A 26,750-nucleotide genomic window follows, 5' to 3' on the forward strand; every position below is an offset into this window, starting at 1 on the left:
TAAGAATACCTGCCCGTGAATATGTTAGGTTACATGGCACAGAGGTCTTTGCAGATGTCATTATGGTTGCTCATCTTAAAATACAGAGATTATCCTGGCACAACCTAGTCACGTGATCCCCGCCAAGCAAAGAATTTTCTCTGGCTGGAAGTGGAAGAGCACTCGGGTAGATGGTTCAAGTGTGAGACCTGATAGGTCCTTGCTGGCTCTGAGATCCAGGGGGCCACAGGGAAGGACTGGAGAGAGGCCTAGGAGCTTAGAGGGTCCCCGCTGTCAGTGAGAAAAGAAATGGGACCTCAGTTCAAGAGCCCCAGGGAACTGAATTCAGCCAACAGCGAGAATGAGATTGCAAGTAGATTCCTCCCCAGAGCCTCCAGAGAGAAAACTCAGTCTTGCCGACACCATGATTCCAGCCCTGTGACCCCTGAGCAGAGCCTAGCAGAGCCTACCCAGACCCCTGACCTCCAGAACTGTGAGATAATAAATGTGTGCTCTTTTATACCTCTGATTGTTGGGTAATTTGTTACGGCAGCCCTTAGGAGCTAATATACTGCATCCAGTCTTCCACCAGCACCTGTCAGTGGCCAAGCTTACTTGGAAGCCAGTGTGCAGGGGAGTTTGGAAAATGCAGCTCCCTACAATCTGGAAACCCAGTGGGGTGAGGGTAGATCCGCAGGCCAATGGTCGAAGGACTGGCCAACTGGCCAGAGGAGGTGAGATCTAAGCTGGCACATGAAGGTCTGGCCAGGGTTATGCAGGAAAAGGACAGTTGGGTGAATGGGGAGGGTGTTCTGGGGAGATGGAAGTGCCCACACAAGTCCCATGGGGGAGAAAGGGCGTGGCAGGTGAAGGGGACTGCAGCATGCTCAGCATGGCTCCAGCACAGGTAGAGGTGGGTCACAAGCATCCGAGGAACCCAGACTACAACCCTGGGGGTGGGGAAGCCCTGGAGGGTTTTAAGCAGGGGAGGGACATGGCCAGGTGTATTTTAAAGACACCCCCAGGCTGCTGTGAGTCCAGACTGATGCTGGGGCCGGAAGACAAGGGAAGCTGATGCCAGAAACCCAGGTGAGAGAGGCTGGAGGCGCAGACCAGGGCAATGCAGGTGAAGAGACGGACCGACTCCAGAGACAGAAGGAGGCACTGGTGGGACCTGTCAACAGTGGGAGTCCAGGGTGACCTGGCCCTGAGAGGAGAGCCGGCAGAGAAGCAGCGTGAGGAAAGGGGAAGAGGGAGATGGTATTTGTGTCCTAAGGCTGCCTTAAACCAAGTACCACAAACTGGGTGGCTTAAAACAAAAGAAACATATTCTCTTGCAGTCTGGAGGCCGAGCTCAAAATCAAAGTGTCAGCTGGACCTCGCCACCTCTGAAAGCTGCAGAGGGGTGCCCTTCCTTGCCTCATAGCTTCTGCTATTTGTGGGCAAGGCTGGGCCGCAGATGCTGATAGATCCAGTCTCTGCTTCCAACTTCACACACCCCATCTCTGTCCAAAGGACACCAGCCCTGTGGGATGAAGGGCTCACCCTGGTAACCTTGTCTTAACCTGACTGCGTTTGCAAAGTTCTTATTTCCAGATAAAGTCACATTCATAGGTACGAGGGGGTAGGCCTTCGATATACCTTTTGGGGGCACACGCTTGAGACCAAGTCAGAGATTAAGACCTCCTTTCAGGTTGCAAGGGGCCTGGGGTACCCTGTGACATCCAAGTGGAGACGCTATGTGTCTGGACGTATAGGAAGGAACTCAAGGGAGGGCCGAATGAGATGTAGATCATGGAGTCATCGGCCAGGAGAGCATGTGAGGATGGGCTGGGGCTTGCTGGCTAGGCTATCAGACAAGACAAGAACACTTAAATATGCCAAACTCTGGAACAAACGTGGATTTCAAACAGGTGAAAGAGAACCAGGGAGGTGAGGAGGTGCAGGGCACAGCCAACGAGGAGCCAGGGCTGTGTCCCCTCTCCAGGCCTCTCTGTAGGCATCTCTCACGGCTACATGGGCAGAGAGAGAGGTGCTGGGATGACCCTGAAGTTTCTGGTCTGGGCTTTCCACACCCCTCCCTCCTGAGGGCACCTGGTGCCCCTGGCAGACATAGGATTCATAATCCTGTCCCCTCTTTGCCAGTTCTCAGGATGTAGGTTTCTACTTCAGGCCATCTGACCTGATGCCCCTGGACCACTGGCTCTCAAGATGGGGCCCCTGAGCCAGGAGAACTGACATCACCTGGAAGCCTGTTGGAAAAGCAAATTTTCAAGCTTCCTTCTAAATGTACTGAATCAGAATTGGGAAGTCTGTGTCTTCACCAGACCCCCAGGGCTTCTGGAGCATTCTAGAGTTTGAGAACCACTGTGCTGGACCCTGAGCTACTCGAGGGCAGGAATCCTGCTTCTTCCTCCCCCCAGCACAGGTGCTAGGTCTGGTCTGCAGGAGGTGCCAGCAGGTACTGGTTGGGGTAGGGGGGGAGTGAATTCAAGGGCATTCATCTCTGTCTGAACCTATCCCTTTATGTCTTTTCCATTGTTTCTGCTTCCGCTGGGATGTGGGTGCCTCCCAGGCCAGTGCCAGGGGCTGCAGGCCTGCCAGGTGGCAGCAGATGGGACCTACTTTGGAGACCTGTGTCCCGGCCGGGGCAGCTACCTGTGGGTGCAGCACCAGTGCCGGGAAGGTGAGTCCCCAACTTGCCTGGCTGTGGGAATCCCCTGCTTATCTTCATGCACATACAGCGCCCCTCAGTGCAGAGGGAGCAGCCATCCACGGGGCAGGTCTGCTGTGCTAAGAGAGCTTCTCAGCCCAGACTGCTGCCCTGAAGCCTAACACCCCTCCCCTGACTCCCAGCTTAGCCTCAAGGTAAAACCATTGAGGTCCAGTTGCGAAAATGAGACATCAAGCTAGAAGTTAAAAAAAAAAAAATTTAACCTCGGGACCCCCTTAAATTAAATTTCATGGGGCGACTTAATAACAGATGAAACCAAAATTACTTGATTGGAAGGAATCCCACATTCCACACCCTCTCAACTACTGCCCTTCCCATAGACTATCATTTCAAGAATGCAAATCTTGAAAACCATAAAAATAACCCAAATTATGACAATTTATCAGAGTTTTATAGGGAGTTATCATCATGGCTCAGTGGTAACGAACCCAACTAGAATCCAAGAGGATGCAGGTTTGATCCCTGGCCTCACTCAGTGGGTTAAGAATCTGGTGGTGCCATGGGCTGTGGTGTAGGTCACAGACGCAGCTCAGATCCCGAGCTGCTGTGGCTGTGGTGTAGGCCAACAGCTGCAGCTCTGATTTGACCCCTAGCCTGGGAACCTACATATGCCCTGAGTGTGACCCTAAAAAGACAAAAAAAAGAGAGAGAGAGAGAGAGAGAGAGAGAGAGAGAGAGTTTTATAAATCAAGAAGGAAGAACCCCTACCTTCAAAATTCTCAATCCTATCCCTCATAAAGAATTACTACTTATTGGGAGTTCCCATCATGGCTCAGTGGTTAACGAATCCAACTAGGAACCATGACGTTGTGGGTTCAATCCCTGGCCTTGCTCAGTGGGTTAAGGATCCAGTGTTGCCCTGAGCTGTGGTGTAGATTGCAGACACAGCTTGGATCTGGCGTTGCTGTGGCTGTGGTGTAGGCCGGCAGCTGCAGCTCCAATTAGACCCCTAGCCTGGGAACCTCCATATGCCACAGAAGTGGCCCTAGAAAAGGCAAAAAAGACAAAAACAAAAACAAAAAAAACAAAACTACTTATTGGAGTTCCTGTCATGACTCAGTGGTTAACGAACACAACTAGTATCCATGAGGACGTGGGTTAAATCCCTGGCCTCGCTCAGTGGGTTAAGGATCTGGTGTTGCTGTGGCTGTGGTGTAGGCCAGCAGCTACAGCTCTGATCTGACCCCTTGCCTGGGAACTTCCATATGCCTTGGGTGCAGCCCTAAAAAGACCAAAAAAAAAAAAAAAAAAATGATTACTATTAACATTTAGAATAAATTCTTTCCTGCTTTTTAAAGTGTTTTTTTAGACATGGCTGTGTAGGTATGTATAGACGTGTATTTCTATAAAAATATGAACAAGTTAAATATGTTAGTCTACAACTCATTTTTTTTTCTCTTAATAATATATCCTGACATCTCTCCCGTCACTAACTTATTCTTTTAATGATCACAGTATCCACTGTCTCAAAATTCATTTCACCAGTTCCCCTCCTGATGCACCTCTGGGTTGCTTCTGAGTTTTCGCAGTGGTGCCTCCCTCTGCAGTGCTCTCTTGCGCATACATCACAACATGCACCTGGCATTATTTTTAGAGGCGCCAGCCCTCGGAGGGGAAATGCTGGGTCACACGCATGTTAAATGTTAATAGATGTGGCCAAATTACCCTCCAAAGTGGCTGTGTCAATTTCATTCCAACTAACAGTGTCTGAGTGCCAATTTCCCTCAGGCTGTGACACCACATTATGCCCCTGTCCAACCGATTAATCGGTCAGCAAATTCTGCTGAGGGCGCGAGCACTGGGGCAGTGAGCTCTGAAGGGAAAAGCTGAGTCAGGGAAGGTCGGGGTCCCCGGGGGCCACGCAGGACAGTAGGGCCTGTGGGTGCAGGAGCGGGAGGGCTGCACAGAGGAGGGGGCACAGGTCGGGAGGGTGGTGAAGTATGCGGACTGACTATACGTGGGTGGAATAAGAACAATCGGAGTGCCTCGTTCTATTTTCTGGGAACTGAGGCCATGTGGTTTGGCAGCACTTTCTGTTTGGTGGTTTTGCTCATGGACAAAGGCTGCCCTTTGGAGATCAGCCAGTGTTTGTCACCAGACAGCTGCGTAGCTTAGGGCACTGGGGGAGTTAAGTCTGGCCACCATGTGGACCAGATCTTCTGTCCCAGTGTTGATTTCAAATGTCCTGTTCCCTGTGATCACCATCAGTCTCTGATTTGGGAAGGGAAGGACTTTATCCAGCAGTCACCTGATTGGTCCTGATTCACTCCCCAGCCTCTGTGCCCACAAAGGCCTGCCAGCATCCTGAGTTTCCTCAGATGGCTGTGGATCAGGACCAGTCAGGACCGCCATGGCTTTCTGACCATCGCAGGAAAATCTTTTCTTCAGCATTCGGCTTCTTAGAGCTTTTCTCTTCTCATTTGTGTCAGAAACCCAAAGAGTGTGCTTCACAAACTAGCTGAGGGCTGGAGGAACCCCCACAATTCTACCCCTCTCCCCATCCAACAGGCTAACTTTCAAAGCTCATGGTTTTATAAAACCTGCTGTGCACTAAATGGCTAATAATAATCCATCAGCCCCCAGCTGAGGAGATTGTCCAAAAGGTGCTTTGCTTTCTATCTGTCTAAACATTATGAAATACTTTTCTGTTTTTGGTGGCACTCACAGTATATGGACATTCCTGGGCCAGAGACTGAATCTGAGCTGTAGCTGGAACCTATGCCACAGCTATGGCAATGCCAGACGCTTAACCTGATGCACCAAGTGTGAACTCCCTATAAAATAGGGAGTTTAGACAATCCGTGGATCCTGGTTAAATAAATTAGGGTACATGTGCAGCTATTAAAAGTACAAGGCTGAATTCATAAGGAACAATTTATAAGATATACTATGTAACAAAAAAAAAAATGGAAGGTGCCAAATAGTGAACAGAACACCATTTGTATATATTTATATTTGTGTAAATATATATGTGCTTTTGTGTGTAGGTATCAAAAGACTGGTAACAATGGTTTCGTCTGGGGAGCGGAACTGGGGGACAGAGGGAGTGGCAGTGGGGGAGGGCTTTCTTTTCACTGTAGACCCTTTTGTACATTTCAATTTCTGTATCTTGTACATTTCAATTTCTATATCTTGGTCATGTACTACCTAAGAATGAAAAATAAATTGAAAAGAACTTTAAAAAGTAAAAATAAAATTTTAAAAATTAAAAAAAAATCCCACTAAAAATAAAGGGCAAGTAAATAGAAGAGAGCAGGTTTTAAACATGCAGTCTTGCTTTGCGATGGCCAATGGTATTCTGCGTTTTGATCGGCAGGCCTGCATCTAACGGTGTCCAATGAGAGTTTCACCTTTGACAACGTCACCGTCTCCCTGACATGGCTCCTCTCTCCTTACATCGGAAACCTGTCCTGTATCATCAATATGGGAGATGGCCACACTTTTGACCCCTACTATCCTCCCAGGTAAGAGGAATCTCTGAGCCTTGAGTCGGGATGTATCAGTCAGCTTTCAATGCATAAGTTTTCATCCCCGAACTTAGTGACTTACAATAATAGTTATTATTTCTCATGGTTCTTTGGATCAGCTCGGTGCCTTTTCTTGTCTGGACTAGCTCAACTGGATGGTCTAGGATGGCCTCATTCATATGTCTGGCAGTTATCTGGATGTCGGCTAGTGGCATGTGTCACTCATCACCCAAGAGGCTAGCCTAGGCTCATGTGCATGTAGGCAGAAATTTCCAGCAGCAAGCGAGAGCAAGGCCCAATGGGCAAGCGTTCTTAAATCATGACTTGTATCACATTTTCTAATGTTCCACTGGCCAAAGCAAGGTCTGTGGCCAAGCTCAAACTGAACAGGTAGAGAAGTAGTGTCCACCTATTGATGGAGGAATGGCAGAGCCACAGGACAAAGGGTCATACGTACCGGAATGGGAGGAACTGGTGCTCACAGGTTTTCTCAGTGAAGAAAGTCACTTGAATGTTATGGGAGAGATGGGTCCTTTTGGTAGAATCTTCATCGAGTCACCATCCAAGATATCAGTAACAGGGTGAAGACATTCACCTAGGTGTAGGAGTATTTTTTGTTGGAAAAGATAATGAAAATAATAATAATAATAATAATAATTAATAATCGTCCAGTCAAGCCACACTCACACATGATCTCACTTAATCCTCACAACAACCCCTTGAGCCAGAGCTCTGCTGTCCAGTATAATAGTCACTCACCATATGAGCTTCTAGGCCCTTGGAATACAGCTGTTCTCCATTGAGATGTGCTGTAAATGGAAACGCACATGGGATGCTGAGACTAGCCCCTCCCCACCAAAGAATGTAAAATATCTCGCTAAGTGGTGTTTTGATATTGACTATACATTGAAAGGAGAGTATTTTGGATCTACTGAGCTAAAGAAATAAATTATTAAAATTAATTTCACCTGTTCTTCTAACGTTTTACAATGTGACCATTAGAAAGTTTACAATGACACGTGTGGTTCACACAGTTTCTGTTGGATGGTGCCAAGCTAGATAATGATCATCTGGTTTCACAAAGCTGTTGAGGCTTAGACAAGTCCAGAGCACTGTCTGAGCCATGCAGCTAGTGAATGGCCGCTCAGCCAGGCAAGCCAGGGCCACCTGGAATAGCACAGCCAGGAAAGCTAGGCTGGCCCGGAATCAAAGCTCAGATTCTCAGGCCCCAGTGGAGAGCACAGCACACAGCTTCGGGGGCCCAAGGGCACTGGGCCCTGCATCCTCCAGGGAACATGACCTCCCCAACCTGAAGGCAGCTGAATACATGTGTAACATTTCAAAGTCCTCCTTGGGCCTGTGGCCAGCTCCATTCTGCCCTGCTGGGTGACCCCAGCTGGAGGGGTGCCCCAGACAGTTCTAGATCCTCCTTAGGTTCTGGCCCAGTTCAACATGGATCCCCAGGGAAATCAAGGAGGCCTATAAGTCCCTCTCCTAATCCCAAAACATCTCCGGTTCTACTCTGTGGGGGCTAGAAGTTCTGAATCCAGCCCCAGAGGTACCTGGCATTTCTGGAAGCCCTTGGTAGGCTGGGACAAAGAGAGGACCAGCCCTGTCCACAGCCCAAATGTGAGCCAGGATCTCAAAGTCAGCATCCTCTGGGGCCTCAGGCATTGTCCCATGCCACCAAATTAAATGGTACAAGGGCTGGGGTTCTAGTCACAGATATAAAACCAGAAAGAATCCCTGAGTTTCGGCTTCCTTCCCTGTCACATTTATATTGATGGCAGTCTTAACTGTTGCACAGAGTAAAATGAGAAATTATATATGAAGATGCTCTGTCGGGAAAAAAAAAAGTTTAAGGGATACCAGTACCCATGGCACTGTTCTGCAGGTTTCTTCCCCTTTGCTGCCATTTCGTCAATTTGACAAGAAATGCTGAGTTACCCAATCTTTCAGTCCCTGAATTTTAAACAACTTGCATTTGGCAAAAGTCAAAATTGACTGGCTGTAGCCTTGCTAAGATCTTTAGTTACACAAGGACATTCCAGTGATAAACAAACATAGTTAAAAACTGGAGCACATGGGACAAAATGCAAATAGTTGTCTGCTCTGGATGGTAAGTTCCAGGGTGTTTATCATACTACTCCTTGGAATTCTCCGTGCGATGCACGTTTGTCATAATCTAAGAGAAAGAGCAATAAACCACGCTTTACATTCACAATCCCTCTGGGCGTTCACCGTAAGTGAAAGCCACTGGCATTGTTTTCCTCTTTCAAAAGAAAATAGCTGGTGACACGCTCCACCATCATCCCACCAAATAACCCAGTTTGGTCTACTTCAAAGATTTGATAGACCTTGAAACTATCCACTCACCTTCTTCTGTCATTGTTAGTACCATTGGAGATACACTTCTGATGCTTCCTTATCAGCACTAGCAGCCTCAGCACTCAATCTACGTGGTCAAAAATGGCATGAATTTTAAGTATACGGAAGTCACGTATTTTCTGTGAACATCACCATGCTTTTTAAAATATGTTTGTATGGACTCCTACTTTTGCTTAATATTTCTTCAAGCTAAGAGGAGGGCATTTTCAAATGGACCCTCCGCCTCCATCCTAGATAAATAACATGAGATAATGGGATAGGATCCAACCTCAAACAGAAACAGCTTAATATCAACGGATTTCTCCTTTAAAAGCTCCATCTCGCCTTGCACTTCCCATGTCTTGTGTTCATTTGCATGGCAAGTTGTTTCATTTCTCTGTTGCCGTGAGTAAATTTCTATATTTCTGAAATTATATTATGCGCCTTAAGGGACAATTTGCATAAGGTGATATTGTCCAAGTCCAGTGCTGGGTAACTCAGCGCCATCTGCTGACAGATTTGGGGGTTGCCGTCATTCTTGGGCCTTCATTCAGCATCACTTCCCCGCACAGCTGAGGCTAGAGTGGACCTTTCCTTCCCATTAGGTTGTATCTCATTCATGTCAAGTATCAAAGCAATGTATACAAATCGGTAAGTGAGAAAGGTTCAAACTAATGTGTAAACCTTTTATCGAGGCATAAGACGTATACAGAAAAGTGCACAAAAAGATACAGTTCAATTAATTTTTACTCAATGAACTCATCCATGTAACCAGCACCAGATCAAGAAACAAATGGAGTTCCCATCGTGGTGCAGTGGTTATTGAATCCGACTAGGAACCATGAGGTTGTGGGTTCGATCCCTGGCCTTGCTCAGTGGGTTAACGATTCGGCGTTGCCGTGAGCTGTGGTGTAGGTTGCAGACGTGGCTCGGATCCTGCGTTGCTGTGGCTGTGGTGTAGGCCGGTGGCTACAGCTCCGATTAGACCCCTAGCCTGGGAACTCCATATGTGTGGGAGCGGCCCTAGAAAAGACAAACAAACAAAGAAAAAGAAACAAATCATGATCCATCACCCAAGGGGATGTGTTCAGGATGTGTGGGTCCCTAAGGATACTGACTTCTAACGTCACTGATTATAGTGACGTCTTTTTGAAAACGATACAAATAGAATCACACTGTACACTTTCCTTTGCGTCTCACTTCTGCTCAGTAAGTATGTTTTGAGATTTATCCATATCGTTGTGTATAATCGGGATTTCCTTTTCCTCACTGCTGCGTAGCATTCTGTTGTATGAATATTCCTCAACGTCCTTATCCATTCTAGTGTTGACAGGCACTGGGGAGGTTCCCCATTTGGACTATTACCTGTTGTGCAGCTGGGAACATTCTAGTACATGTCTTTTCATGCACAATGGACACATTTCTGTTGCTTTATATTTAGGAGTGGAATTGGTGGGTCCTAGGATCATAAAATGAAGTTCTAAGTTGTTGTCTCCATTACACTGTACTCCGAGCAGAGCTTCTCTTTGTTGGCAGTAGTTACTAAAGCCACTTTGGGCTGCAACCTTGGGTGAGATCCCTGGGAGAGAAATCAGGAAAAATCCATTTCTCTGCTCTTTAACCCCAGGCAATTTTACTTGGCGCCAGAGTCTAGAGAATGGAAGAAATTGTTTCTTCCATCCAGACAGATCACTGAAAAACAGTCCGGATTCAAAACCATCTTTCGTACTTCTCTAAAGAGCTGATGAGTTCTCTCGTTCTGCAGTCTACATTGCTGATATTAATAATAGCCACTCCAGCATTCTTTTGAGTCGTATTTCCTGTTAGAGCTTTCTTTGATCCTTTTACCTCCAACCTATCTGTATCATCATATTTATTTATTTATTTTGGTTGCACCTGTGGCATGTGAAAGTTCCTTGGCCTGGGAACAAATCCATGCCATAGCAGCAACTCGAGCCACTGCAGTGACAACACTGGGTCCTTAACCCACTGCCCCACAAAAACCTCCCTACATCACCATATTTAAAGTGGGCTTCTTGGGAGTTCCCTTGTGGTTCGGAAGGTTAAGGATCCAGCATTGTTACTGCTGCAGCTCAGTTTGCTGCTGTGGTGCAGGTTCAATCCCTGGCCCAGGAAGTTCCACATGCCACAGGTAGAGCTCCCTCCCCTGCCAAAAATGGGCTTCTTGTAGACAGCATATGGTGAATCTTGTTTTTTTAAAAATCTCATCTGGCACAGTAATTGGTGTGTTTAGGGGGTTCCCTTCATGGCTTAGTGATTAATGAACCCGACTAGGATCCATGAGAATGCAGGTTCAATTCCTGGCCTTGCTCAGCAGGTTAAGATCCAGGGTTGCCTTGAGCTGTGGTGTAGGTCGCAGATGCGGCTCAGGTCTCACGTTGCTGTGGCTGTGGTGTAGGCCGACAGCTGTAGCTCTGATTCGAACCCTCTGGGAACTTCCATATGCCACAGGTGCAGCCCTAAAGAAAAAAAAAATTGCTGTGTTTAGACCATTTACAAGTAATATAGTTATTATTATAGATTTTGGTCTACTATTTTGTCGTCTGTGTTCTGTTTGCACCTTCTGTTTAATTTTCCCTGTTCTTCTGTCTTGCCTTCTTTTGGATTACTTGGATACTTCCAGTATTCCATTTTAGCTTAGCTATTGGCTTTTTTGGTTATATCTCTTTGTATTACTTTTAAAGTGGTTGCTTTGGGGATTACAATATACACATCAAATCTTCCACAATCTACTTAGAGTAAATATTTTAAATATTTTTTACACTTCTCGTAAAATGTTAAGGCTTTACCAACATACAGCATTTTTGCCTGCATTATTTATTTATCTATCTATTTATTTTGTCTTTTTGCCTTTTCTAGGGCTGCTCCCACGACATATGGAGGTTCCCAAGCTAGGGGTTGAATCGGAGCTGTAGCTGCCGGCCAACGCCAGAGCCACAGCAAAGCAGGATCCGAGCCTCGTCTGCGACCTACACCACAGCTCATGGCTATGCTGGCTCCTTAACCCACCAAGCAAGGCCAGGGTTTGAACCTCCAACCTCATGGTTCCTAGTCGGATTCGTTAACTACTGAGCCACGACGGGAATTCTGCCTGCATCTTTTATATTATCATTGTTAACTGAAGGATATCTAGATACATTGAAAAGTCCTTTCAACAGTGATATTTATATACATAAAACTCAAAAGGGGGGGGAGCCTGCATTTCTAGGTATTTACCTTTTCATATGTTCTTCCTTCATTCCTGAAATTCTAGGTTTCCCTCTGATATAATTTCCCTTGCTGAAAAACTTCCTTCAGCATTTCTTTTAAAGTAGATTTTCTGGCAACAAAATCTCTTGGAGAATTTCTTTATTCCTGAGAATGTCTTTGTTTTGCTTTAATTCCTGGAAGATATTTTTACTGGCTATAGAATTATGTGTTGACAGCTCTTTTCTTTCAACACTTTAAAGATGTCACTTACTGTCTTCTGACCTCTGCAGATTCCAAAGAAACTTATTCAAATCCCTGTTTTCTCTATATGGAGTGTATCATTTTTTTAGACTGATTTCAAGGGGTTTTTTTAATTGTTGATTTTCAGCAGTTTACTATAGATGTGGGCAGGATTTTCTTTAAGTTTCTTTGTTTCCCATTTGGGGTTTCATGGAGCTTCTGGAATTTTTCAACTTAGGTGTTTTGCTATATCTGGAAAGTTTTCAGCCATTATTTCTTAAAATATATATTTCTACAGCAATCTATTTCTTTTCTCTAATGCTCCAATAACACAAACATTTTACCATTTGTTATACAGATTGCTGATGTTCTGCTTATTTTTAATATTACAATATTTTTCCTCTATGTTCTTTAGACTGGATATTATCTCTTGCTCTGTCTTCAAGTTCACTGGCCTTTTCCTCTGCCATCTCTGTTCTGCCACTGCACCCATCCGATGAGTCATATTTTATGTCACATACTGTGTTTTTCATTTCTAAAATTTCCCCTTGGGTCTTTTTAAGAGTTTCTATTTCTCTGCTGAGAATATCTGTCTTTCCATTCATTTCAAGAGGTTTCTTTTTACTTCATGGAGCACAGTTATAACAGATGGGTTAAAGTCTGGTGATTTCAATACAAGTCATCTCAGGACTGACATCTACTGGTTGTTTTCTCTTGAAATTTGGCCCCATTTCCCTGGTTCTTTGTGTATCAGGCAATTTTGTATTGTACTCTGGACATCTGGGGTAGTCAGTTCTGAGATTCTGGTCCTTTTAAAATCCTCTGGAAAGTGTTAGTTTTTTTGTTTGCTTTGTTTTAGCAGGCAAACAACCAGCTAGGTTCAGACCATTCTGACTTGCCTTCTATGAGCAGTGGTCCCCATGCCAGTTCAGTTTCCAAAGCCATCAGGGCCTGTCCCACTCATGTGCCATGCAGGGTACTGGTTTATGCTGCTATGTTCCTTTGGGTCTGTTCTGCACATGCATAGTTTCTGGGTAAGCTCATGATCATGCTGGGTCATACACAGAATTAGGGAATCCTCTTCTATATCCGTTTTCAGGACTTTCCCCACAATCTCCAGCCTCCATAGGCCCCTTTTCATGGTTCCTCTGGATAGAAAGATCGATCTTCTCCTAGGGAGTTTGGTGTCTGCACCACCCCCACACAGTCAGTGCAGCTGACAGAGTGGACAGCCTGAGGTAGGTAAAAGAGAGACAAAAAAGAGAAGCGACATGGGAGTTCCCACCGTGGCTCAGCAGAAACGAATCTGACTAGTATCCATGAGGATGCAGGTTCAATCCCTTGCTCAGTGGGCTAAGGATTCGGCGTTGCTGTGAGCTGTGGTGTAGGTCACAGAGGTGGCTTAGATCCCACATTGCCATGGCTGTGGTACAGGCCAGCAGCTATAGCTCCGATTTGACCCCTAGCCTGGAACCTCCATATGCTATGGGTGTGGCTCTAAAACGACCAAAAAAAAGAGAGAGAGAGAAACAACATAAAACAAAACTGGATATTTCCTCTTTAGTGTCAGCCTCACTGGTCTCTCTTCCTAGGTCCCTGGCTAAATAGAGGGGATTTCTCTCAGAGTTTTTGTTTTGTTCACTCACTGTGCAGTCATGACACAGGCTACCCTAGGGAGAAAGTCAAGAGATAAAGGAGATTAACAACAACAAAAAAAAGAACAGAAATAAAATAGGAAACTCTCAGCTTTATGGATGATTCTTAAATGTTTGACTTTCTTCCCCAATCTGCCTGCTCTTGTTGCCTTTTCAGCATCTGTGAGTGGCTTCTTTTTGTATTACGTTCAGGTCTTTAGTTAAAATCAATGGAAGAAATAGGCTGCCATGGGCTAACTCTGTCTTGGCTGGCACCAACATTCTCAAAGCTTTTTCACAAATGTGTCCATTTGTAAACTATTTCTCAAGCACTCACCATGAGCTAGGCTCTGCTCTGGGTGCCAGGTATAGAGGGAGAAGGAGACAGACACGGTGCTCACAGCCTCATGAGAAAGAAGTGAGTAAGCAAGCACTTGTGTGTCACCTAGGAGAAGCTACAGCAGGTGTTCTGGGAATCTAAGAAGACTTCCCTGAGGAGGTGATGTTTAAGCTGAGAACTGAAGGCAGAACAAGAGCGTGGGTAAAGGGATGGGCAAGAACATTCCCAGCAAAGAGCGGCACACTTGGGGCCTTGGGGTGATGTGCTCTAGATACTAGAAAGAGGTCTGAGAGAAGGGGGGAGTGGCAGGAGAGGAGGAGGTGGACAGGAAGGGAGGTCACATGGATCCCTGCAGGAGATTCTGGAGATCTTAAATTAGTCCCCTCAGGAAAATGAGAAGCAAGACATGCCCACAATTTTGATAGGCTTGGACTCTGATCGCATTTTACAGATGGAGAAAACAAGGCTCAGAAGGTTTGTTGAGGTAGGCTGGGTCAGAGTATTTATACGAAGCAAGAAAGCCCAGGGAGGGGGTTTATACGAGCCACAGCGGGAACAAATAGCAGAAACCGGACCTGCGGGCAAATATTCGACTCCCTGGTTAATCAGGGCCATTGCCCCCACTTCTCACCTGCTCTGGGACGTCTCAAGGTAACCTTTACCGAGAGCCTGGCTTGGTTGTGGAGCATGGTTTTCCTCATTTTTATCTATGCACCCACGTGTGAATGTGCCTCTTTGTGTGTCTCCAACACTGGTCTCATTTCTGTCTGTTGCTGGCAGCTTGTCCAGCAGCGTGAGCCACCAGTTCACAGCCCCTGGGGAATTCACCGTGTTCGCTGAGTGTACGACCAGTGAGTGGCACGTGACGGCTCAGAAGCAAGTGACGATGCGAGACAGAATGGAGAGGCTCCGTGTGACTGGGTGCTCTGGTCTGTGCACGTCAGGCACCAGCCCTCTGTGCCAGGCAGTCTTCGGGGACCCTCTGTGGATTCAGGTGGAGCTTGATGGAGGTGAGTCTGCAGAAGTGGTCAGTGTCAAGGCAACTTTGATTTGCCCCAAATCTATCCATCCAGCTCCCAGTATTGCAATAAACACGAACAGTAATCACTTGTGGAGTTAGGTTTTTCTGCCATTCATTGAATACCTAGTGTATACCAGGAACGGGTCTAAGTGTTTTATATATACTAACCCACCCAATACATTTTACAAAGGAAGAAATGCTTAGAAATTTGGCCAAAGACACAAGGCCAAGAAGCTAGTGAGAGCTTCCATTCTTCTGAAGACCCTTCTTGGCAAGCCCATGGTCCCATTAAAAGAGCTGGACTTCCACGCCACTCCCTGTTAGGGGAGTGTGAACACGAGGGGCAGTGCTACCAGCTGGGCCTGAGCCCACCTCACTGCAGCCCACACTGACCAGCCTGGACACAGTCATGCTGCCCTCATTAGGGCTGATATTCAGCTGCACACAGTGGTACAGCCACAGCAGCCCCTGGTGTCCATTCTGACAGCTCACAGTTTCTCTTCTGATTGGTCATCATGTTCATTTTGATTGGTCACGGGATCCATCCAGATTGGTCACAGCATCTCTTCTGATTGGTCATAGCAATGTTTCTCATTGGTCACAACGTCCATTCTAATTGGTCACAGCATCCATTTGGATGAGTCGCAATGTCCTTTCTGATTTATCAGAACATCATTCTCCGTGGTGCCCATGCCGCTTCAGTTAAATATTTTGAACATAACCCCTTCTCACAAAGAGGCCCTCCCACCTAAAACCCATCCTCACTCAAGTTAGCAGCTTTTGTCCAGGCCCAGGCCCAGCATGAGATGTAGACAGAGGCCTGTTGCAACAAACTGAGTGGCACAGAGCTGTGGAGGTGAGGACAGGGCTCAGTCCAACTCACACCCCCTGGAGCCCCACTCAGAGCAGTAACTTCATGGAGCTATAATGGGGCTTCAAACACAATCCTCGGGGCTCCTTTCCGTTCTGGTGTCCTTTTTGGCTGAAGAGAGCTGCTTATGTGCACCCAGAAAACTTAAGATAATCTTTTTCATTCTACAAACTGAGTGACTACTCTATCCCAGGTACAGGGGGAGTGGCAGCATACATGAAAGTCAGGGCTCCTGTGCTCAGAGGGCTCACATTATCATCACGTCACCACCACTCAAACGAGAGATTCGTTCGCTTGGTTTCTATTGGCAAGAATCTTAATTTAGCGACTTAAATCATATTTTAAGAGTCAACTATAACATTTAGCATCCAGGTAGGACAACCATCCCCACACTGTAAGGGAGCCCCATCTCAGCGTTCTCCTGATGGACAGGGTTTCAGGCAGTCAGCTGTGCAGGTGGAAAGAGCTTCACTACTTCTGGTTAAAACAAGCCTGGAGGCTAATTCTCCTGCATAAAACCCAGCCACACCCTTAAGAGAGGCTCCCTTTTGAGCCTTCCTCCCCACAAGGATGTCCCCATCAACAAAACGGTCTAAGATTTTTACTATAAACTCTTCAGTTTACAGGTAACACGTGCACAGTATGAGTACTTAGAATATGCAGATGAGCAGAGATGACCCTGAAAGAACGATCACTCATGAGTCCAACACTCGGAGATAATCAGTGTTAACACCGGCGGCGGGGCGTATATCTTACATATATCTTTATATCCATGTCCAGGTCTCTGAGCTTGAACGATCATAGTACAGTCTACTGCATGGTTGTGACTGACCTTCTTAAATGCTTCTTACTCCACCTAGGAACAGGGGTGACCTACACTGTGCTGTCGGGTAACACCTCCCTGGCGGAGTTCACCACGCAGAGGGGCCCGCTCCCCTGCAATCTGACCCTGGACAGAACAGTCCAGCAACAGACAGGCCCTGGGATGCACCAGTTAGAGATCCGAGCCACCAGCAACACCACCGCCTCTGCCCCCTCCAGAAACATCACCGTCCACTTCGTGGAGCCTCTGTCAGGGCTGCAGGCCTCTTGGGCTTCTGACCACTTGGAGCTTGGACAGGACCTACTGGTCAATGTCTCGGTGGCTCACGGCATCCCAGAGGGACTGACCTTTGAGGTGGCAGGACTTGGTGCCACCTTTTCCCATGAGGAAGAGAGCCTTGGAGGGCCATTTGGGACTTACCGCGTGGCAGTTCCTCGTGAAGGTACTTGGGGTGGTGGCTCCTCTTCCAAACCTCCCTCCTCTTCCTTTCCCCACTTGGTGTCCAGGGTCCTGCCAGCCAGGTTTTTGGTGTGTCCCAGACACAAACATGGTTCATGGTGTCCAGCCTGGGTCACAACACAAGGAAGTGACAGATATTATCTAACTCGTGGAGCCTGCAGTCACAGGGATTCTCAACTTTGGTACTTACGACATTTGGGACCAGATAATTCTTTTTTGCGGGGACCGTCCGGTGCAGTGTAGGATGTTTAGCAGCGTCCCTGGCCTCTACCCACTAGATACCAGTAGCACCAGCCCCCTAAGTCACGACAACTACAAATGTCTCCAGACATGGTCACTGGTGCTCTGGGGAGCAAAATCACCCCCAATGAGAGCCAGCAGCAGACAGCAAGAGGACTTGGATTTCTTGCATTATTTCTAGAGGAGAGTGTGTTTCGGGAAACTGCAACCCATGCCCTGTGGGGAGAGACAGGTGAAACTGAAGGGTGGGAGAGAGATGGACAAGAGAGGAAGTGTCAGGATGCTGGCTGGAGCAGAGATAGGCGACAGACTGGCTGGCACCATCCAGCCACAGCAGACGTGCATTTAATCTAGAGAGAACAGAGCGTCTCTGAGTCAGTGTGGTGAGGTCAGCAGGCAGCAGTGAGGAAGGTTGCTGAGTCTCCAGCCCATCCAGGCGCCCTGCCCTGGACCTCAGAGGTGTACACAGAAGGGGGTAATACTGTGCATGGGTAGGGCTACCACGCCCTCACCAAGGGACCTGGCAAAAAAGACAGCAGAAGGAATGAGAGATTCAAAAAGAAAAACACTGCAATTTTGCCAGGTATTGACAAGGGTCCAGTTTGGAAAAATAGGGGTCCAAAAATGAAATGGAATGACTATGGGAAATACTCACACTAGAGAGGCTAGAATTCAAATGCAAATTAATTTTTGTCTCCTATAAAACTGACTCCGTAGGGGATAAGAGATTAAATCTCCATGCACCTTGTGACTTTGGGGCTCACTCTCAGATGATAAGCAGCCTTCTCCTCCCCAGAGAAGAATAGACCAGATGCCTCTAGGGATGCAGGGGTGAGGAGGGAGGAAAGGGAAAAGGTGGGACAGGAAGGCCCTCACTGGCCCTGCCCTCAGGGCCCAGCAGATATTTGCAAAGGCCTCTTGTAGGAACTTCTGTGGGCTCTTGAGGCTCCCTGCTGGGCCCCTCAGACCGCAGCTCCTGGGATGGGGGTGATGCTTCTCCTTTGGGCCACATCCACCCAGCTAATGCTTCTCCTGCCACCAAGAGGGTCCCTCTCTCCATTCTCCTCATTCTCTCTGCCCTCTCCAGTATCCCCTTTCCCCAGGGCAAACATCTGATCAGTCAAAAATTCTTGGCCTAGGAGTTCCCGTCGTGGCGCAGTGGTTAACGAATCCGACTAGGAACCATGAGGTTGCGGGTTCGGTCCCTGCCCTTGCTCAGTGGGTTAACGATCCGGCGTTGCCGTGAGCTGTGGTGTAGGTTGCAGATGCGGCTCGGATCCCGCGTTGCTGTGGCTCTGGCGTAGGCCAGTGGCTACAGCTCCAATTCGACCCCTAGCCTGGGAACCTCCATATGCCGCGGGAGCGGCCCAAGAAATAGCAACAACAACAACAAAAAAGACAAAAAGACAAAAAAAAAAAAAAAATTCTTAGCCTAAATGCAGAAACACCACACTTTGTTATCTCTGCTTCCCTTCTCTCCACCCGTCATGGATAATTCCTTCGAGGGCATGAGTAAGAAACCTGCCCATGAGGACCCCCAGCCCCAAAGAACGCATGCCCAGTTGCGCAAGGACCCTCTCTACAGGCCTCTTCTCTGGGCTTGAGAAGAGAAAGTAGAACCCACCCCCCACCCCCACCCCCCGTGAGGCAGCAGCAGGTCTCTCCACATCCTCTTACAAATCTTTGTCTCCCCCACTTCCACTCTCTCTTGATGCTTTGAAAACCATGTGGTGGCCTCTCTGCTGCAATCTCCTCTCATCTGGCAGATAAGCATCTGCTCATCCTTTGAACTTCAGCTCTAGGCCCTGTCCCACACCATCAACCATTTCCTGCTCCCCCACCCTGTGCCCACACTGCCCGCCATGCCAACTCCTACCCTGGAGTGTCCAACATGCCTATTAGACCACAAGGCCCTGAGGACAAGGACCATGTTTCATTCATCTCTGTGTCCCAGAATCTTGCACCAAGCCTGGCATACAACAGGGATTCATTAAATGCTTCAGTGATGAGTCAGATGCTGCCCTGAGAAGACTGGAAAAGCAAAAGCTGGGAGAAATGTCTCAGAGCCAGTTAAACTATTTTTTTTTTTTTTTGGTCATTTGTCTTTTTTTGGGGCCACACTTGTGGCATATGGAGGTTCCCAGACTAGGGGTCTAATTGGAGCTGTTGCCAGCCTATGCCACAGCCACAGCAACACCAGATCTGAGTTTCGTCTGTGACCTACACCACAGCTCACAGCAATACCAGATCCTTAACCCACTGAGCGAGGCCAGGGATCGAACCTGCAACCTCGTGGTTCCTAGTCAGATTCGTTTCTGCTGCGCCAAGATGGGAACTCCAGTTAAGCAATTTATTACAATGCCCAGGATGCTCCACCCTTTGTATTGCAGGCACCTTTCTGGTCACTGTGCTGGTGAGGAATGCATTCTCAAACTTGAGTTTGGAAATTGGAAGCATCACTGTCACAGGTAAGAATTTTCTGCAAGGGAGGGAAATTTGTGACCTGGAGTTTAGGACACTGTAATTGCTTGGGATCTAGTGAGGGGCTTCTCAAAGCAGGGCTTTGAATACTTATTTTTTTCTACAGATATTAAGATTTCTCTGGTTACTCTAAATAGACAGTAGTGTATATAGTATAACATCCAACCATCGATACAGAATTCTAAAACATTTGAGTTTGTATTAGTTATGATGCTTTAGGCTGCAAGTAACAGAAAGCCCAACTTAAGCGGCTTTAAGTTCAAGTCTTATTATTTCACATATTAAGAAGTTAGAAGGTAAGTAGTTCTGGTTCATTGTCTGGGTGTTACCAGCAAGGACCCAGGCTCAGTCTGTCATTCTGCTCTGCCATCAGAACTTTTGCTCCATAGGTTTGTGTCTCATGCAATTAAGATGGCTGCTGCAGTTCCAGACATCATATGTCAACCCAGCATCAACCAGCAGAAGCGAAACCCATTTCCCCCAGCTCATCTTTTTTATTAAGGAAAAAAATCTTTCCCACTAGTCCCCAGCAATCTCTTCTTTATATTACCGTTGGTCAAGGTAGGGTCACGTGCCCAGCTATAAGGGATGCTGGGGGAGTTCCTGCTATGGCATCCTGGGTTAAGAATCTGAATGCAGAGGCTTGGGCCGTTGCAGAGGTGTGGGTTTCATCCCTTGCCTGGCTCAGTAGGTCACAGCTGTGCCTTGGATTCAAACCCTGACCTAGGAACTTCTATATGCTGTGGCTGTGGCCATTAAAAAAAAAATGGCTGCTGGGAATCCAGCACTTTTAGGCTTTGCAGGAGAGGATGGATTCTGACAGCCAAGAGGAAGGGCTAGGTTTTGGCCGCTGCCAACAACAGATGTCCCTGTCTTAAAGTTTGCCTTGAATATGTTTGCCAGGACTTCTGAGTAGCAAGAGACAGAGAAACAGTTCAAAATAGTTCACGTCAAAAGGAAACTTTATCAACTCAGAAAATAAAAACCCAGGGTTTAGGTCCAGCAGAATCCAGCCACTCAGTGTCTCCAGAAATCTGCCTCTCTCCATCTCTTGCCTTGGTGGGAACATCTGCACCACAGAAATCAGCAAGCACTGCAGATGAGGGCTCCCCACCTTCACCCTTCAATTGGCAGGTAAACATTACAGCAAACAGCTGCATGTCTGATTCTAAATCTTATCTTCTACCTGCACTGGCAGCTGTCTGCCTCTTTCTTACCTATAAAGGGGTGTCTTTAGTCCAGTGGTGAACGTGATGGTTTTGCTTCTGACCCATTTCCTCTGACATGAACGTTCAATCTGTGTCCCTAAACCATTTCCAAAGACAGGCAGATACCCCTAGGACATGCTCAGCATTCCCTCTGCCTCCATCCTTTAGCGACCTTATAAACAGGAACCGTGTCTGACACCCATCCCCACTGTGTCCACAGCTCCTTCCAGCCTCCAAGAACCATCTGAAACAAAGGTTCCGGAAAACAACGTGAGTACTTTTTACAGACACTTAACCTCACAAGAAAAAGCACTGCTTTATTTTTAGGTTTGAGCTTTGTGGCGCTGACAGCCAGAGCGCTAAGGAATCACTGGGGTTTCTTCCATTTAAAAGAAACCCAGAAGGACTGAAATTAAATGAAGCATGTTCTCTAACCACAACAGCATTATGTTATAAGTCGATCATAAGTTGTCTAGGAGTTCCCTGGTGGCCTAGCAGTTAAGGATATGGCATTGTTATTGCTGTGGTTCAGGTCACTGCTGTGGCATGGGTTTGATTCCTGACCTGGGAACTTCTGCAGGTCATGGGTGCAGTCAAAAAAAAAAAAAATTGTCTAGGCTATGTAGATAACTCTTAGACATCTTGGAAATTAAACAGTACATTTCTTTAAAAAAAAATCAGTGGGTCAAAGAAAAAAATCACAAAAGGTATTTTAAAATATTTCCAAATGATACAGCCTATCCAAAGTTATGGGAAGCAACTAAGGCAGTGCTCAGAGGGAAATTTCATTCTTTTAATGCTTATATTAGAAAAAAGCAGGAGTTCCTGTCGTGGCTCAGTGGTTAACAAATCCAACTAGGAACCATGAGGTTGTGGGTTCAATCCCTGGCCTTGCTCAGTGGGTTAAGGATCCGGTGTTGCCCTGAGCTGTGGTGTAGGTCGCAGATGAGGCTTGGATCCTACGTTGCTATGGCTATGGCATAGGCCAGCAGCTACAGCTCCAATTAGACCCCTAGCCTGGGGATCTCCATATGCAGCGGGAGTGGCCCTAGAAAAGGCAAAAAGATCAAAAGAAAAAAAAAAAAAAAAGCCCCAGGTTCTTTAGTTTTTATAGCAAGACTAGTCTTCATTTCCTTGCTGTTATCATTGCTCATGCATAGATTTATTCAATAACAAAGACTTCTCGTGCCTCTAGAGTGACCAAGGATTGGTATTAGGGGCTGTGAGTACAACAGTAAATAAAGTGATATGGTCCTTGCCTTCAGAAGCTTAGTGGGTAAGACTAACTAACAAATTAGCATATAATTGGGAATTGTGATGTGTCTAACTAGAATCAACAGGGTGCAATGACAGCAACTAAGAGAGGGCAGATTAGCAAATATGATCATGACCTCTTAACAGGTGACATTTAAGTGGTGCTCTGAAGGCAGGAGAGTCAGCCATCCAGGAAAGTAAAACAAGCCTCAGGGCGAGAAGGCCCTGGGGCCTGTTGGCCAGAGGAGGAGGATGTAGGCGATTACAGAGTGGACAGAGGCCAAATCACAAGGGGTCTCAGGTGCCCAGGCAAGGGGATTTGGGTCTTATTCTCAGGCCATGGAGACCCCTGGGGGTGGGTTCTGATGCAGACTCCTATTACTCCCAGGTCAAGCCCTCTGGGCCTGAGCTGTTTAACAGGTCCAACCAGAACTGATCCAGAAGCCCACCATGTCTCCAACCCCTTTCCTAGAATCCATGTGCTCTCCATTTTGCCCAGCTCACCCCAACTCCTCCTCCTTCCTCGTAACCCTGGGGTCCTGTCATCTGGGAAGCCTGGCCAGGCGCCATCTGCTCGCGGGGTAGGGCTAGAGCTCCGTGCCCTCCTCTGCTTCAGACACAAGAGGAAATGCATTACCAGTTTTTCTTGTTTGATCCACAGCAACCCCGGGAGTGAGACACTATCAAACCCTCGAGGGGAACAGGTGCTCCTGATCTGCTGCCTCCCTCATCTACATTCTCACAATCCCCGCGCCCCGCCTCTACTGTAACAATTTTTTGTGTGTGTGTCTTTTGTCTTTTCAGGGCCGTACCCGTGGCATATGGAGGTTCCCAGGGTAGGGGTCTAATCGGAGCTACAGCTGCTGGCCTACACCACAGCCACAGCAAGGCCAGATCTGAGTCACGACTGTGACCTACACCACAGCTCACGGCAATGCCAGATCCTTAACCCACTGAGCGAGGCCAGGGATCAAACCCACAACCTCATGGTTCCTAATCAGATTCGTTTCCACTGTGCCACAATGGGAGCTTCTCTACTGAAACAATGAAAACTCTGTGTTTTCCTCATCTACGTGCCAGATTAAAGGGCAGGGCTGGGTCTCTATTCTTGTATCTCTAGGTATCAAGCACAGGCCCTGGCTCAGAGCAGCCTCTGTGAATGCCTGGCACCCAGCCCACGTGCAGGCTATTCACTTACCCCGTGATCTATCCTCTGCGGAGCATGGGGATCAGACAGGCCTATCTCCACTGCATGCATTACACTGGGCCACCCCTGGCACAGACAGCAGAAGGTGGGGTGCCAACTGCAGAGGGCGTCTCACCAGCTACCTGCTTCTTCTGCAGAGAGATAAAGGTGCGGAGCTGTACGTGGAGCCTGGCCGGTACCTGGATCCTTTCACAACAGTGACTCTGGGCTGGCCCGACAGTGACAAGGACTTACGCTTCCAGTGGTCATGTGGTAGGTGGCCTCAGAGCTCTGGAACCATCCTGTCTCATCTCAAAGTGATGCAGGGGAGTCACCTTGTGCTGTTCTTTTTCTTAACCTTCACACCAGCTGTGCTCATGCTTGACAGCTGTTGCTCATGCTTGTGTACCCTGTATGTGCCAGACTGTGAATTCCACAGAAACTGCAGGGGGAGGCAGGCAACCAGGTGAGGCATTATCTGTAGAGAATTTAAGAGCAATAATTAAACCATAAGAGTCACTCTGCTTTTTGGAGTTCCTGTTTTGGTGCAGTGGAAATGAACCCGACTAATATCCATGAGGCAGTGGGTTCGATCCCTGGCCTTGCTCAGTGGGTCAAGGATCTGGCATTGTTACTCTGAGCTATGGTGTAGGTCGCACATAAGGCTTGAATCTGGCGTGGCTGTGGCTGTGGCCTAGGCTGGCAGCTGTAGCTCCGATTCGACCCCTAGCCTGGGAACTTCCATATGCTGCAGGTGTGACCCTAAAAAAAAAGAAAGAAAAAAAGAAAGAAAACCAGGAAAAAAAAAAGTTGGTCTGCTATCACAACAAACATCAGTGATAAAACACTCCCCCCTCTTTTCACCTCCATGCTTTGGTGTGCCACTGGAAAGACAGTCTAGAAGGAAAAAATGATTGGGCCTTTTCTGAAAAACCAAGATGGTAGAAATAGTATTTATTTTTAAGAAATGGTTGTTCTCCATTTTATAGAGTTATATTCTAGCAAAGCACACATTCTTTGAGAAACAAAATGAATGCCATTCATACTGTACACATTGCTTTTGTTACCCCCTTTTTTCAGGTATATCCCACATATTTGTATGTTTTGGTATCTTCTTCTCCACCTTGATTTTTACAACAACTGCATAACAGACTGCCAAGCTGGGAGTTCCCATTGTGGTGCTGCGGAAAGAAATCCGACTACGAACCATAAGGTTGCAGGTTCCATCCCTGGCCTCGCTCAGTGGGTTAAGGATCTGATGTTGCTGTGAGCTGTGGTGTAGGTCGCAGATGTGTCTTGGATCCTGCGTTGCTGGGGTGTGGTGTAGGCCAGTAGCCGTAGCTCCAATTCTACCCCTAGTCTGGGAACCTCCATACGCCTTGGGTGCAGCCTTAAATAAAAAAAAAAAGAAAAAAAAAAAGACTGCCAAGTTGATGTATGACGTTTATTTACCAGTGCCCTCTTTCTGGACACTGATGTTGTTTCAAATCATTTGCCCTTAGTTTATACAACACTGTGCTGAACAGCCTTAGAGTTCAATCTTGTTTTGCATCTTGGATTATGTTCATAAACAAATTCCTACAAATGGAACAATAGGGTCAAAAGTCGCGTAATATTTGAAGTCTTCTGAAAATAACTGGTAAGTGCTCAGGACATCCTTCAGCCTGTGAGTTCTCGTCACCTGAATTAACAGAAGATACAAATATAGACTTTAGGTGACTGAGCTGATGACCTGACCCCCAGGCATGTCCTGTGAATGACCACATATTGGGGGGGATCTGGAGTATTGGATAAACATCAATCAACAGAGCTGAAGGGCAGAGGACACGCAGACCTACCAAGTTGGTATAAAGCAGAAGATGACATGCAGCCTCTCGGATGGAAATACAGCCTCTCAGGTCCCCAGTGTGGCCCACAAAGACAAAGAGCTGGGGACAATCCCTGACACCAGGGAAAAGAAGCTGCCTTGGATGCTCTCCCAGGTGGGGCCGGACATCCCCCTGGTGCTTTTCCTGCTATATGGTGGCCTGCTCCTCAGGGCAAGTCGCTGCAGGTTTGCTCAGAGTCTGGGTGAAGCGGAGGTTGTTTCCCCAGAAGCCTCCTTCTGCAGCACCAGCCCTGCAACCTGCAAGTGAAATTTAAAAATAAATAAATAAATAAATAGATCTATTTGGAACTGATTTTCTTTCTTTTTTTTTTTTCTTCCTCTTTTTGCTTTTTAGGGCTGCACCTGTGGCATACGGAGGTTCCCAGACTAGGAGTCTAATTGGAGTTACAGCTGCAGACCTACACACAGCAGCGCGGGATCCGAGCGGTGTCTATGACCTACACCACAGCTCACAGCAATGCCAGATCCTTAACCCACTGAGTGAGGCCAGGGATCGAACCCGCAACCTCATGGTTCCTAGTTGGATTTGTTTCTGCTGCGCCACAACAGGAGCTCCTGGAGGCAATTTTCTTATCCATGATCTACTTCTTCTAAAAAGCCCCAAGCCAGAAGGTAGCCACAAGTGTCAAGTTCAAGGTTCCTGAGTGGATCACGGTATTGGCCCCCCTCTCTTTCTCAGGGCGTTGCTGGGCTCAGTGGATCGACTGTGTTGAGAGGCAGCTGCTCCACATAGACCAGAGGGAGCTGGTGGTTCCGTCATCCTGCCTGCCACCGCCTGACTCTGCCGTTACCCTGCGTCTGGAGGTCTGGAGAGGCCAGGAGCTGGAGAACCTGGAGGAGGAGTGCCTCTACATATCCGCGCCCCTGCAACTTAGGCCAAGAGTCAGGTGGGGGCACAAAAGCAAACTCCTGCAACAACTTAGGGGCAGGACGACAGTGGTGGGCAGAACCAGGCCCAGTCTCTGTTCTCACCAGGGTTGCCAGGTGCTCAGGAGTGGTTCACACAAATGAATGGGAGGAGAGAACACACCTCTATGACAACTTCCTGGACGAGGGGTCAGCGAAGGCTGCCCTCAGCAGAGATGTGAAGATGCAGGAGGAATTAACTCAGCTAGGAAAAGGGCGGAGCTGCAGAGGGAACAGAACAGCAGAGGGACGGAGCACTGAATAATCTGGAAGTGAAAGAGGCTGGTGTGGGTGGAGCACCGAGGAAGAGCAGACAGGGCCTGGCTTGCTAGGGCCTTGAGGTTATGTCAAACGCACGATTTTAGTCTTTTCCCTATGACTTCTGGAAAACCACCCAAGTGTCTTAAGCAGGCTAGGAACACAATCGCTTCAAAATGCTCTG

The 26,750-nt window shown here is 47.4% G+C and overlaps 1 protein-coding gene across 1 annotated transcript in view; it reads left to right on the plus strand.

Moving 5' to 3' along the window:
* The window catches only part of PKD1L2 (polycystin 1 like 2), a 101,478-nt gene that overhangs the window by 9,011 nt on the left and 65,717 nt on the right, over positions 1-26,750 (plus strand). The window contains 7 exon segments of the mRNA XM_021096997.1: positions 2,555-2,665; positions 6,030-6,177; positions 14,752-14,981; positions 16,724-17,128; positions 19,776-19,906; positions 23,673-23,787; positions 26,001-26,289. Coding sequence (XP_020952656.1) covers positions 2,555-2,665; positions 6,030-6,177; positions 14,752-14,981; positions 16,724-17,128; positions 19,776-19,906; positions 23,673-23,787; positions 26,001-26,289 — 1,429 coding nt within the window.

Source organism: Sus scrofa, chromosome 6 (genome assembly GCF_000003025.6).
Source record: "Sus scrofa isolate TJ Tabasco breed Duroc chromosome 6, Sscrofa11.1, whole genome shotgun sequence".
NCBI lineage: Eukaryota > Metazoa > Chordata > Mammalia > Artiodactyla > Suidae > Sus > Sus scrofa.